The sequence below is a fragment of the Pleurodeles waltl genome, chromosome 1_1 (assembly GCF_031143425.1).
Source record: "Pleurodeles waltl isolate 20211129_DDA chromosome 1_1, aPleWal1.hap1.20221129, whole genome shotgun sequence".
Classification (NCBI taxonomy): domain Eukaryota; kingdom Metazoa; phylum Chordata; class Amphibia; order Caudata; family Salamandridae; genus Pleurodeles; species Pleurodeles waltl.
The window spans coordinates 729234130-729247280 of NC_090436.1; the positions used below are offsets into that span (position 1 = coordinate 729234130).

Here is a 13151-nt window from a genome sequence, read left to right on the forward strand (position 1 = left end):
CATCCTCTCACTAACCTAATGGTTGCTGGAGATATGAATTGTACTTTTGAACCTTCTTGATTAATTAGTGATCTATCGGATGAAGAAGACGAACTTTGTGGTATCCCCCAATTAACGACTAAACCACATTGTACTTGCTCTCGAGTTGCGTCTCAGCTGTGATCCCTATGCCTCAAATATGGACTTACGGCCTGTAACGGCCGTACTCCCTCTGATCCGAGTACTGCGCTTTCCTTTAAGCGAGGCCTGTCCTCTAGCGTAATCGACTATTTTCTAGTGGACGTAAGGATATGGATTTTCTTAAATGACATGAAGGTGAAGTCACGTTCTGAAAGTGATCATAATCCTCTGCTCCTCACTTTACGTGGTGATGTATTCAAGAGATCCCAGAACGACCACCTTACTTTGGTCCCAGCACCTCTGCTGGATAACAGTCATACCCGGGTATGTTGACCAAAATTGTTGTCTAATTCCTATTTGATCCAAGGAATTTATCATTTGTTTGTTGATGTAATGGTCACTTATGAGGAGCATGAAGTCAATACCATTCCTATTCTTAGTATTCACGAAGATATGCTGAAGAAACTGCAGAGTGTTTTTTATTTTTATAAAAAGACCTGCATTAAGTATTTCAATAACACCTCTAAAAATGAGTGGTTTAATAAGGACTGTTCCAAGGCTAAATCAGCATTAATGACAGCTATTCTGAAGTGTTCCCAGGAGGCGATTAAATCAGCTAGATTGGCTTATAATAAGACCTTAATACAGGCTAAGGAAACTTGGGAAGATCCAATCTGGCAAAAATTGCTTGTTGCATCAAAACTCAATGACAATGTGACATTTTGGAATCTACTGTCCAACAGACAAAAAGGGGGTAAAAGCACTATCTGTAATCATATTCAACCTGAGAGCTGGGTGAATCATTTTTCCAAACTTTATGCTTCACCATGTCATCTCTCAAACGCTGAATCTCTTCCCCTGCTGCTGGCTAGAACGAGCTATCCTTCGGGTGATTTAGGAATAGACTTCCATATTTATGAAGAGCCAATAATTTTTACCTTGGAGGAAACCACAGCAGCAGCAATTAATTCCTTAAAATCTGCTAAAGCGCCAGGCCCAGATAAGATACCGGGGGATTTATGTAAGTCCGAACCAGTAATATGGTCCTGGTATATAAACTAGATTTCAAATAAGATTGCAGCTGGGGGCCCAATTCCGAGTACGTGGAAAGGGGCTGAAATAATTCCTATTTATAAAAAGGGCAATGTCAGTTCCCCTGCGAATTATAGACCTATTCGCCTCATTGATAATCTCCAGAAAATGTTTGCCAAGCAGCTTCTGGAAAGGCTATTAACTTGGATTCAGAACCATCGTGTGTTATCACCTTTCCAGGCGGGTTTTCGCTCGAAAACCAGTACAGTAGATCAGGTGTTTAGGCTGATGCTTTTATTTTGGAAGTATGACATTCTTGCCAAGCAAAATCTATATGTTGTTTTCGTGGACCTTCGAACTGCTTTCGATATGGTACCTAGGGACAAATTATGGGAAGTGTTGCAGTGAATGGGCGATCCTACTAATATTATCCACCTATTACAACGTTACATGAGAATATTAATGCCCAGGAGAGATGGGGTAATCGGGGGGAATTAATAGATTACATTTCCATTCAGCGGGGGGTTCATCAAGGATGTGTCTTGCCTCCAACCTTATTTACCCTATTTATAAATGAGGTGGTACAAGTTTTGTCTCTCTGTCAGAACGATGCCCCTTCTTTAAACGAGCAGAAAATCCCTATATTACTTTTCGCAGACGATTCCCTCCTCCTCTTCAAGACCCCAGTGGGTCTTCAGACTCATGTTGACAAGTTCCATTTTTATTGTGCAGAGTATGGCCTGGAACTGAATGCCAGTAAAACCAAACTAATGGTCTTTAGTCCAGGATTAAGTAGGAGATGCACTGTTATTTTAGATGGGACCCCTTTAAGCAAGGTCAACTCAATAGATTATTTGGGAGTGAGGATTTCAAATAATTTTCAATGGGAGGACCAGATTAGCAAAAGTGCAGCACTTCTTCAGCATAGGGTGGGTACCATCCTGCGCTTTTATAAAAACACTAACAAAAGCCGTCTCTCCTGCTATAAAAATCTATCTGGCAAAGGCTCAAGGCGCAGCTGCCTATTGTTCTGAGGTATGGGGGTTTTATAACAGTAATAGGCTGTCTGTGGGTGAAAACAATTTTGCCAGGGCACTACTTGCGTGCCCTCGCAGTACACCTTCGACCCAGGTCTTTCTGGACCTTGGGTTTAATCGTATTTCTTATTTGATAGCCCTGAGACCCTTACTATTTTGGGTAAGGATTTGGACTACTCTTGAGCTTACTATTTACAGAGACTTTCTTATCAACCTCTTAAAAAGACTGAATGCAGCTTCTATTCCTTGGCTCAGGCATGTGTCAAATTGGTTTAGGATCTTGGGGCTTGAAATCTATTGGGAGAACCCATACAACTTAGGGAAGAATCTCAAATTATTTTTGAAATCTGCTTACTGGTCCCACGGGAGAAATAATCTCCTCCTCTGTACATCACATGGTCGATTGACCAATCGATTTCTTGATTTTAAGTGGTACCTCCAGTTTGAACCTTATTTAGATCTTATATCCGATTTATTGGGTAAGAGCTGGTTTTCGCTTTGGATGTCTACCGTTGTTGGCATTAACCACCAGTTGGAGATCCTCATCAACATCTGACCTATGTCCTGCCTGTTGTGATAGTATTGAATCAGTTGAACATTTTTTTTTGCCCTGCATATTCCATTCCCCAGCGCAAGTGGATTTGCACAGTTTGTCGGAGTTTGGGCATAAGACAATGTGGTACTGCTTTAAGGATTATGAAGAGTGACACTTCAAGTATTTTAATTACTGCGGTTAACAAGTTCCTTGAGGCTGCTTGGCATATACGTACTCCATTTTAAAAAAATGTTTTTAAAAATTGCTTTGTAAATAAGTATGTTTTGGATTAGGAGTGGGAATCTCATATTTAACTATCACTGGTTATTTAAAAAAAAAATTATGCTTTGTAAATAAGTATGCTTTGGATCAGGTGTGGGAAGCTTTATATTTTACCGCATTGCTGGTTGATTTTTCAATTTTTTGTTGTTGTTGCTTTTAGCTTAACCTCCCTTTTTCTTATGTAAATTAAGATTTTAAAATAGTTTTCTTGCTATGATGGTTATGTTGACCGAACAAAGCTTGTGTTTAACTACTCTCAGAGGTATCGGTCATGGATCCACTCCCAAAAGAACCACGTTCACTAAGCAGTGACTCTGTCCGCGACCCCCTCCACAACCCATTACCACCCATGGGGATGGGGGAGGGGATGGGTCAGGTTAGGAGGGGTCTACGGGACTTCCACTCACATTGGAGAGCAAATCAACTCAGATCAGTGGGTTCTGTCAATAATAAAATCATCTCCACCCAATAATCCACCTCAGTCACAATGTCTAAAGGATACAACTCTCAGAAAAGAGGAAATTCAAGCTCTTCTATAAAAGGGAGTAATTGAGCCAGTTCCAAAGCAATACCAGGGACAGGGAGTGTACTCGCTTTATTTACTTAATCTAAAGAAAGATGGCACCTTAAGGCCTATGCTAGACCTCAAGCCACTCATTAAGTACATCCTGTTGAAATACTTCCACATGGTTATACTCCAAGAAGTCACACCACTGTTGCAGCAAGGAGACTTCATGACGCCCATCGAACTCAAGGCGCCTATTTTCACATACCAATACACCCAGCTCATCGGCGCAGTATAAGTTTCCAAGCAAGTGGCCAACATTACAAGTTTGAAGGGTTGTCATTCGGAGTAACTATTTCACCAAGAGTATTTACAAAATGTCTTGCAGTAGTGGCTGCACATCCGGAAGGGGAAGGGGGCATACATGTGTTCCCATATATAGATGATTGGCTGATGAAGAGTTCAAGTGAACAACAATGCCTAACAGACACTTAGAAGGTAATCAACCTTCTGCACGATCTGGGCTTCATGCTCAGTGTTACAAATTCTCACCTAGACCAGATGCAGCTGTTCCTCGGTGCTATTCCGACTTCCATTTCAACAAAAGCTTATCCCAGTCCTGCCACAGCATAAAAGATCCAACTGGCATCGTCACATCCCTGTAAAATTAGTGATGAGCTTTATAGGCATGATGGATGGCCTCATTTATCTCCATATTGGCACATGCATGACTGCCCATGCGCCCCCTACAGCAGTATCTACAGTCACACTGGTCTCAAGCGGAGGGGGGGGGGGGGAATCTATAGGTTCTAGTGTTGATGAGGCCAGCGACCCATTACTTTCTGCAGTGGTGGAACAACAACAATCTTTTGCAGTGTTGGCCCTTCCGAGCCCCCATTCCATAATTGACCATTCCAACAATTGCAATTCAGTTAGCTTTCAAAGCTTTTCAACAGCCTCTTCAGCACAAAGTGGTTCTAGGCCTCACTAACATGCATACAAAAGCAGAGAGGCACACACTCCATATAGCTGTCACATACAGTGCAGCGAATATGGCATTGGGCCATATATCACAACATCCACCTCCTAGCAGGGGTGGACAATGACTTTGCAGATATGCTGAACAGAATGCAACAACAGGTACACAAATGGGAAATCAACTACTCCACTCTTATGATGGGGAACCCCAGAGGTGGATCTCTTTGCCACACCCCAGAATATGAAATGCCAAAGCTTTGCCTCCAGATTTCCTCACCCCCGGTCTGCCCCATGGATTGACTGGTCAGGGATATTTGCCTACACTTTTCCTCCTCTCGCAATCATTCCTTGCATTGTACAGAAGCTCAGACAAACATCCTTCACACTAATTTTAATAGTTCCAACATGGGCTCCACAAGCATGGTTTATATCTCTGCAACAGCTATCAGTTGTGCCACAAGAGATGTTGCCAGTTTGGCCGCACCCTTTTACTTGGGAGCAGGGTCAGACACCCCAAGCAGTTCAATCTAGTGATTTGGCTCCTGTAATCATAGAGAGTTTGGATACCTACATCTTCTGCAAGAATGTTTGACAATTCGTACTCTCTTGTGTGCCTACCACACGGGCATGCTATGCAGCAAATTGGTGGAGAGTTTTGCAATATTGTTTAATAAAACAGATCCAACAGTTCTCCCCTACGGTATAGGACCTTATTTGCTACCTACTCCACTTACGCAGGCCTGGCCTACCTCTTCATTCGGTTACACTTAGCAGTGCTTGCTGTGTATATGCAAATTAGACAGCATATGTCCCTCTTCAAAGTTCCAAACACCAAAGCTTTTATGGAGGACCTTAAAAGTGTTATTCCGCCCTTTATTCCTCTGACACCAGCCTGGAACCTTAATATAGTGCTTACCAGACTTATGAGTTCTTCTTTCGAACTATTATTCACGTGATATACAGTTTCACACATGGAAGGTATCCTTCTTAGTAGCTTTAACATCCTTTGGACGGATTAGTTAACTTGAAGCACTCACCTTAGAAGAAATTTTGTTCCAATCCTGTCCTGATAAATTTGTTCTAAGAACAAACCCTGAATTCTTCCCTAAAGTTATTTATTCTTTTTATGTGAATCAGACCAGTGAGCTCCTAGTTTTCTTCCTAAAACCAGACTCAATAGCAGAAAGAGATCTATTCACCCTCTGTCAAAAGGGATGTAATTTATTGCATCAAGAGAACAAAGCCATTTCATAAAACTCAGCAGCTCCTTTTAGCCTTTTAAAATTCTCAAAAAGGCTATCCAATCTCACAAGCTGGGACTGCAAGGTGGATAGTACGATATATATATACAAAATTGTTACCACAAAGCTAAATGAGTGCTGCCATTCCACTCTTAAAAAGGGGGCCTGTATGACTCTTAGGCAAGATTTTATTGTATTCACCAAGCAATTATTGTGTTGATGTTTTAGCTAATCACACACTCTGTGTCTACGTCAATCATTGGCTTGCCACCGCATTTGGAGAGCACTGCTTTACATTAGAAGCTAAGCATATGTATCTACAGCCAGCATATGCTACGAATGGAATATGTTACCCTGTAAGCATCTGTTTGTAGCGTGTAGTGCTGTATATTCATATGCACCCACCCTCATCCACTGAATCTGAGTGACGAACGCACTCCCCTACTCAACTTTGATTTCTATTCAATAGAACTTGTATGTTCATCTTTAATATCTTTTTACTACTCCTATCATAAGCTAACCCGAACGGCCAAAACCGATCTTAACAGCAAAGCCAATGGCCTTTCCCACTACAGACTGTAGGAGGAGTCACTGTACCTCATGCCTGGAAATACGTTTATAACAAAAACAATTTACAACATCTGAGCACAACACTAGATGGCAGGAGTATGATAAGCATATGAATCTATAGCACTACAAGCTGTGAATAGATGCTTACAGGGTAAGTACCATAATCCTTTTTGTTTCTTTGGGAAAGTTTTTTTGTGAATAGAAAAATGTCCCTCTTCCCTTCTCCCCCCCTCTACTCCCCCTTCCCCAATTTTGAGTGTATTTCTTCCCTTGCTTTAAGCTTGCCAGACTTATTTTATTCTGCCTTCCCATGGGCACACCAGTACAACCTTACTATGATGGCCCAAGTGCTGGTGCCATTGTTTTAGAAAAAATGAGAGGGAGCCTACCAACCAGCTCTGAGAAGGTGAGGGTGATGATCTGTCTACTGGCATCTTCCAGCCACCTCCACCTACCAGTTAGTTGGGCAAAGCTATTCACTGGCCAGTTCAGGGGCAGGCAGGTTGGACTCTACTGTGACACTGGATTCAAGCTAGCCTGGCGGATGAAGGATGATACCCAGACACTGGTTCCAGGGGGCTTGTTTACGGTCCAGGGAGGACCTGGCCTGGTAGTTTGGGCTGGACTGTTCCCTTGGGGAACAGGGTCAAGACTGATTTGCATATGGCTGGGTCCAAACTGGGGTGGCATGGTGAGCAAACGAATGATGGATTAAACCCAGATCTGACTTGGGAGTGAGTGTTTGAAAAGTTTCAACACTCCGTCCATAATCCTTTTGTGTTACTAAAGGCAGAACCACAGCTGTCATGGGAGCAGTTCTTCCTCAGTACCACCTAATTGGGCAAGGACGACAACAATAGTTGGCGGCAGCTGCCTTTTCTACCACACTTATATAGAGACTTAAGATTCTCATATACATGGATAGAGATCATCTGTAAAATGTGGTATAATGAAAACATGGGATACCCCAACGCATATACACGTTTTGTTGAATGCCCACAACCACATTTTTACATTCTTCTTCTAGAAACGAAGAGTTGGAACTTCTTTACCCCTGTTAAAACCAAGTTGCTTTCGAATGTTTTGGAACTGACCGCGCTACTTTTGTTCATGATGAATAAAGACCCGCAAATGAGTGACTACATTTGAGGTCTGTGATCAGTGGCACAAAGGGTTTATAGCCCCTTCAAGGGTTAGTATATATTATATTTATTATTGTATCACCGGGCAGGTGATTCTCCTTTTAGCAAGCCTTAAAAGTTAAAACAAAATAACTTGAGGATTAAAGAGTGATTTTGGGATCTTGGTTTATGCAACACAGAAACCAGTCACTCACATTTATCAGCTTTACTCACAAATGTTCTGAGAACTTTACTAGCCAGGGAGAGGTAGGCTAGGCAATAGGCTTGTAATGCACATTATATGACCTCCTGCATTTGATTTCTGTTATTCGTAACAGTAGAAGAAACAGTGGTCCTCTAGTATAGTCTTATTCCCACCTTTTTGGTAGCTTGGTCAGTGTGAAGTCTTAGCGCGAGGGCCGTTAGAAATGGCATTCACAACTCAGAACTGTCCTTGATGTAAACTTAATGTTAATTACTTTAATACAACTTAACATCAAACATATGCAATGCTACCCAGACAATACGAAGTAGGGACAACAATCCAGTAGGGATTAATAGGTTGAGCTCTAGAGAAATGACAACAGGTTCAGGTCTGTCTGCCTTATGTTCATCTTTATTTTTGGTTGCAGCAAAAATGGTTCTGCACTGGCATAGAAAGCCAGGACTTTGACAGTAATGTAGATCTCTCACCTATGGTCATCACAGTGGGTTATGACAATCGAGCAGCAAGGGTACAGTAAAAATATTGTAGGCTTCCTTACACTGTTTCATAAACAACTGTAATTTTTTTTTTTTTTTTTTTAAAGTTTTATTTCCATGGAGCGGATTTGTCTCCAGATCAACCTTGTGGTGTTTTTCCCCAGTGGTTTACACATTCTTCATTAGAATCATAGGTGTAGAATATTAAAGTGATGGAATGGAAGAATAGATGTCAAATCACCATTCTGATATTTGGTGATTAAATTGGCGAACAGTCTGGTGTTTCTTGAGTGGAAAATTGCCTTTTGCAGCCCTGAAGCATGTACTAGAAAAAAAAATAATAATCTAGGGAGGAATCCCAGAAGGGGTGTCTTCTACAAGAAATTGAAACATTTAGTTGTAGCAAACTCTGTATTCCACTGCATATGTGCTGCTTCAGTTGCATCTGCTACTGGGATTAGTGAAATTGGATTGTATGGCGTTAGTTGAACTGTAATCTTTCCCTGTAATTTTTTTGTAAATTCAAGCTGATCCTAATTTGATTTTAAGTTAAGTTGCTTTGTGCCCGTGGCACTCCACCTAGCATTGTCCACTTTGGATGAAAAGTAGCTTCTTTGAGGTGCAGGGAGTGAGCGTTGTGTTTTGGAAGTTAACAAGTATTTTGGTTTGCAGACATACATCCACCTTGTTTGCTGCTTCATGGTTCCATACGATTTCACCTTTCTCGTACTAAATTGAATTCTATTGGCTTAGTGGATAGTGTCTGGTAAAATGCTAAGCATTTATATGTCAGAATGGGGCTTAGCAGAGGGTCCCCTTTACTTGTATGATATGCTGGCCTCAAACGTGGGTTGTGTTAGACACAAAGGGAAAAAACAAACAGTAGAAACTTAAATGAGACAAATGATGTATTTAGCAAAACATTCTTTCTCTGTATTATGTGACTTTGAATATCTGAAAGAAAGGGGAACTATAATTAGTATTTATTTCAAAAGTAGTGGTTTTATGTTTTTAAGCTTTACGCTTTTTGATAATTTCCACATGTGGTCAATCTGGTTCATAGTCCATTTTCATGTTAAGTAAAATTTGGGTACCTTTTATATATCCTATATCTGTATATACATTAATGTTAAGTGTAAATCATTTTATTCTTGAAGAATCCACGGAAAGCACGTGTGACTCGAAGATTTATTGTGGTGGAAGGACTGTACATGAATACTGGTGATATTTGTCCTCTTCCAGAATTGGTAAGTGGCTAAATGTGTTCAACCATATAATCTGATACAGATTAACGAATATAATGAAGCTGTCTATACTGTTTAATTCACATTGTATAATATGATTATGGGACAGTTGTTTAATATGTTTTGATCACCCCAGCATAGAGTGTCGCTTAAATAACACTAAGAACTTGCAGCATTTATAAAAGATGAATCCATAACATATTTATACATTGTTTCACTATCCTGAAATATTTAATATTTACAAATATCACCACTGGTGTGTGGGAATCTGTAACACATTTTCACAGATAGCATTTTATTTTTTTAAGTTGATCTCAAAACAGTAGCATGCCTGTATGGATCATATTTTTCTGTGTTTTTTTTTTTAGATTTTATTAAAATTTTATAGAATGAAAGCATTCGAGTAAGAAGGTCACTTGCCTTGTAATAGAAAATTAATGTGAGTAGTCTACATAGGCAAACCCATTTACACGAAAAAATATTGGCACATTTTTTTTTTTTTTTCAAGGAATTTGTTTTGCTGTCCTAGAGTCAACAGCAATGTCATTTAGACAGAAATGTCTTTCCCTGAGAGCATGTTCACCAAAGGAGCAGTGCCTTTTTAGTAAAACCTCTGACAATACAATTGTTGTTTCTATTAACATCATTAAATAGCTGCTATTGAATAATGTTTTATTCTGAAAGTAGGAAGTTTATTTTTCCCTCGTAGAACGATTCTCTTGAAAGAATGTACTGGTTGTTTTTGACAGCTATGCTTTGTGGGGTGAGCAGACAGATTGTTTGTCTAGTTTAGCTTAATGCCCATTGCATTGAGACTTGAGATATTTCAAGCGATGCCTTTTAGGAGTTTGAGAGGGAGCTCAGCAGAGGTCTTAGCTACATCTTCTGGAATACCACTTGAGGGTTCTATTCAAGAAAAAGGGCCACGTAACTGAGTTGTTTAATCTCTAAACATACACATCCTGCAGTGTTACCCAGAAAAAATGTCAGTGGTACTTGCCGCTATTGACTATCAAGAAGTACAACATTGTAGGGGGGTACATCACTTGCGTGAAAGCTCCTGCTGTCAGAGGCCTTATCCTCCCACATCTGTGCCCATGCAGGCCTATAAACATTAATCCTGGGCAGGGGTGGATACCTCCTTCCCTATCCTGGAGATATTGCCGAAGCTGATGTGGGGAGGAATGTTAGCCCCCTAGGCTTCACAAAGGTGGCGTGGGCTGCGGCGGTGTGGCCTGCTGGCGGGAGGATGCAAAGAGATGGCACTCAGAACAGACCCATGTGAAACCATGGTCTGTGGCTGATTTGCACAAAAATCCTTGAGAGCGGTGACCAAGAGATGGTCTTGGAGTGAAGGGTGAGGATCGATGAGTGCTTGGTGGCGGCCGGCGGGGCTGGATGCTAGCGGTTGGCCCCCATGCTCTTGCGATGATCACCGCTTGGGTAGCCCCAGTGCTACCTCATTTATCCTGCGCCTACCTGGTGGGAGATGGCCGGGCTGTGATTGCCTGCCACTGGCAGATATATCCTTAGGACACTGACCTGGCATTTGGGCCCCGTGCATGATGCTGTACGAGCTGGCCCTGCAGTAGCTATCTTTGTGCAGGAGTACCTCGCACAGCAATATGTGGTTAGTGGATTGCCGCAGTCTGCTCGTGCTGCTCACCTCCCGTGCTCCCCACTTTCCTCCAACAGTAGTTGTGGAAGCAGGGGTTGGGGCTGGACTAGGAACATGGTACCCCAGGAGACAGTGTGGCTGCACGTGGGGGGCCGGACATAAGCATGATAGACACTTCACTGCCAGTTTCCTCCTCCTCCTCCCTTCCTGAAGAGTCAACCGAAAATGGGGAAAGCAGACAGCAGGCAGTTCAACTCTCTCGGGGGCTCAAGACATCTCGAGCAGAGTGAGGTGATATTGACGCTCTGGGGGCTGCACAGAGCATGGATGACCATGATGATGACATGAAGGCACTACTCAGGTCAGTGCAGGAGTGCCTATTTTCTAATGCATCGGAATAGACACCCTAAACACACTTATAGGCACAATGACTGGGAGGCTGGAGCACCATGATCACAGACTGGCTGAGGCTGAACAACACATCTGCCACAAAGGATGGCCTTCCAAGGGGGGGTGGGCACTTGGAGACTGTACATAATATAGACAGAGTCCTCTGGCTTATTGCTGCAAAAAAAAACTTGGAAACTCACTCCAGGAGTAATAATATTAGAGTGCTGGTAGTCCCCAAATCAGCAAGCATGGCAATTCGGAGATTTACATAGAACTCAAGCAGGAAACACTGTTTGGGTAAGATGCGTTCTCCAGATTGCTGGTAGTTGAAAGAGCACACAGATCCCTGATGACAAGGGTCCCACGTGGAGCCCCTGCCATGCCTATTATAGCGCAGTTAATAAATTATAGAGAAACGGATACTGCAAGCCCGCTGGCATGGGAGAAATGTGGAGTTCCGGTCAAGGGCAGCCCACTGTTACTGTTCCTGGATTTCACTGTTGCCATGCAGGATGCTGGACAGAAATATCACCTAGTGAAACAAAAACTCATACAAGCCAACATACCATACGCCATCTTATATCCATCATGCCTCCGGCTTACCAATCAAGGCAAACAGCTTGCCTTTTGAGCACCAAACAAGCAGATGACTTTATGAAAAACCTATCCGGGAGGGCAACTTGCAGAGTCTTCCCTGCAGCAGAACACTTCCTCTTGTCACAAGGACTCTGATTAATATTGGATCTGCTGGTGGGGCTCTTGGAGTTGCCTACCCGCTCCCTGTCGGCTTGAGGAGGCTGCAATGCTACACCACAGTCCATATATGTGCTATACATGAGGGGGAGGCGTTGACTAATGCCTGTATGTACTTATATCTACCTTTGATACCCTTGACCCAGAGTCCAGTGCTAGGTCTACAGCTACTTGAGTGCACCCCGGGGGTTAATTCCACCAATTTTGGTTGGAGGAGTAATGAGCTTGCTATGTTGCGGGAATGGACCCCCGGGGTGCACTCAAGTGCGGGAATGGATTGGTTTGTTTTGGAAACTGTTTTTTGATAAGCTTACTGGATATCTGAAGTACCAGACACCTGGACACAACAGAGGGTACACACTATTCATTCATACATACTTACATACATGGCAGCTGGTCCCGCTTTGACTACTAGTTGATAACTAAAGATGTGGGCCAGTGAGTTGGTGGGAGTCGAGCACCTGGCACGTACGCTGTCAGATCATGCACTTGTGCTAATGTTCCTGTCACTGCCTGATCAACCCGGATTGGTCTCACTCTATATGGGCATAAATATTTTAAAACTAATATCAACATGGTCGACTCCATAGTCACTGTGTTGGGGGGGGGGGGGGGGGGCATTAAAGTTACTTTAGGTGGGACTGTGTGGCTAAATGGAATGGAGTGCTATGCTCCCTTAGATGTCGCCTTTCCCGACTTGAGGCAGTCATTAGAATGCGGAGGCATGCATTGGCTCTGGAGGCTAGTCCACAGATAGCACAAATTAACGATAAGACCACAGAGCACAATGAGGTAGCAGCAAGAGAGTGCAAATTCCTAGGTAAATATATAGTAGTGAGGGCATATGGAGGGAGGGGAGAAAGACCTGGCAGGGCACTCGCACCCATGCTAAAGAAACAGCGGGCTGCAAACTCGGTGATGGAGATTGAAGACTCACAGGGAACGCCCTATTGGGCAGCTGACCGTATTCTAGCAGTTTTTACCGCAAACTTTCACGATTTTTACTCTGCCACTATGCGACAG

General features: G+C 42.6%; 1 protein-coding gene across 1 annotated transcript in view; it reads left to right on the top strand.

The window, feature by feature from the left end:
- The window catches only part of SPTLC1 (serine palmitoyltransferase long chain base subunit 1), a 324879-nt gene that overhangs the window by 133405 nt on the left and 178323 nt on the right, over window positions 1-13151 (top strand). The window contains exon 8 of the mRNA XM_069227382.1: window positions 9281-9370. Coding sequence (XP_069083483.1) covers window positions 9281-9370 — 90 coding nt within the window. The remainder of the gene's footprint in view (window positions 1-9280; window positions 9371-13151) is intronic.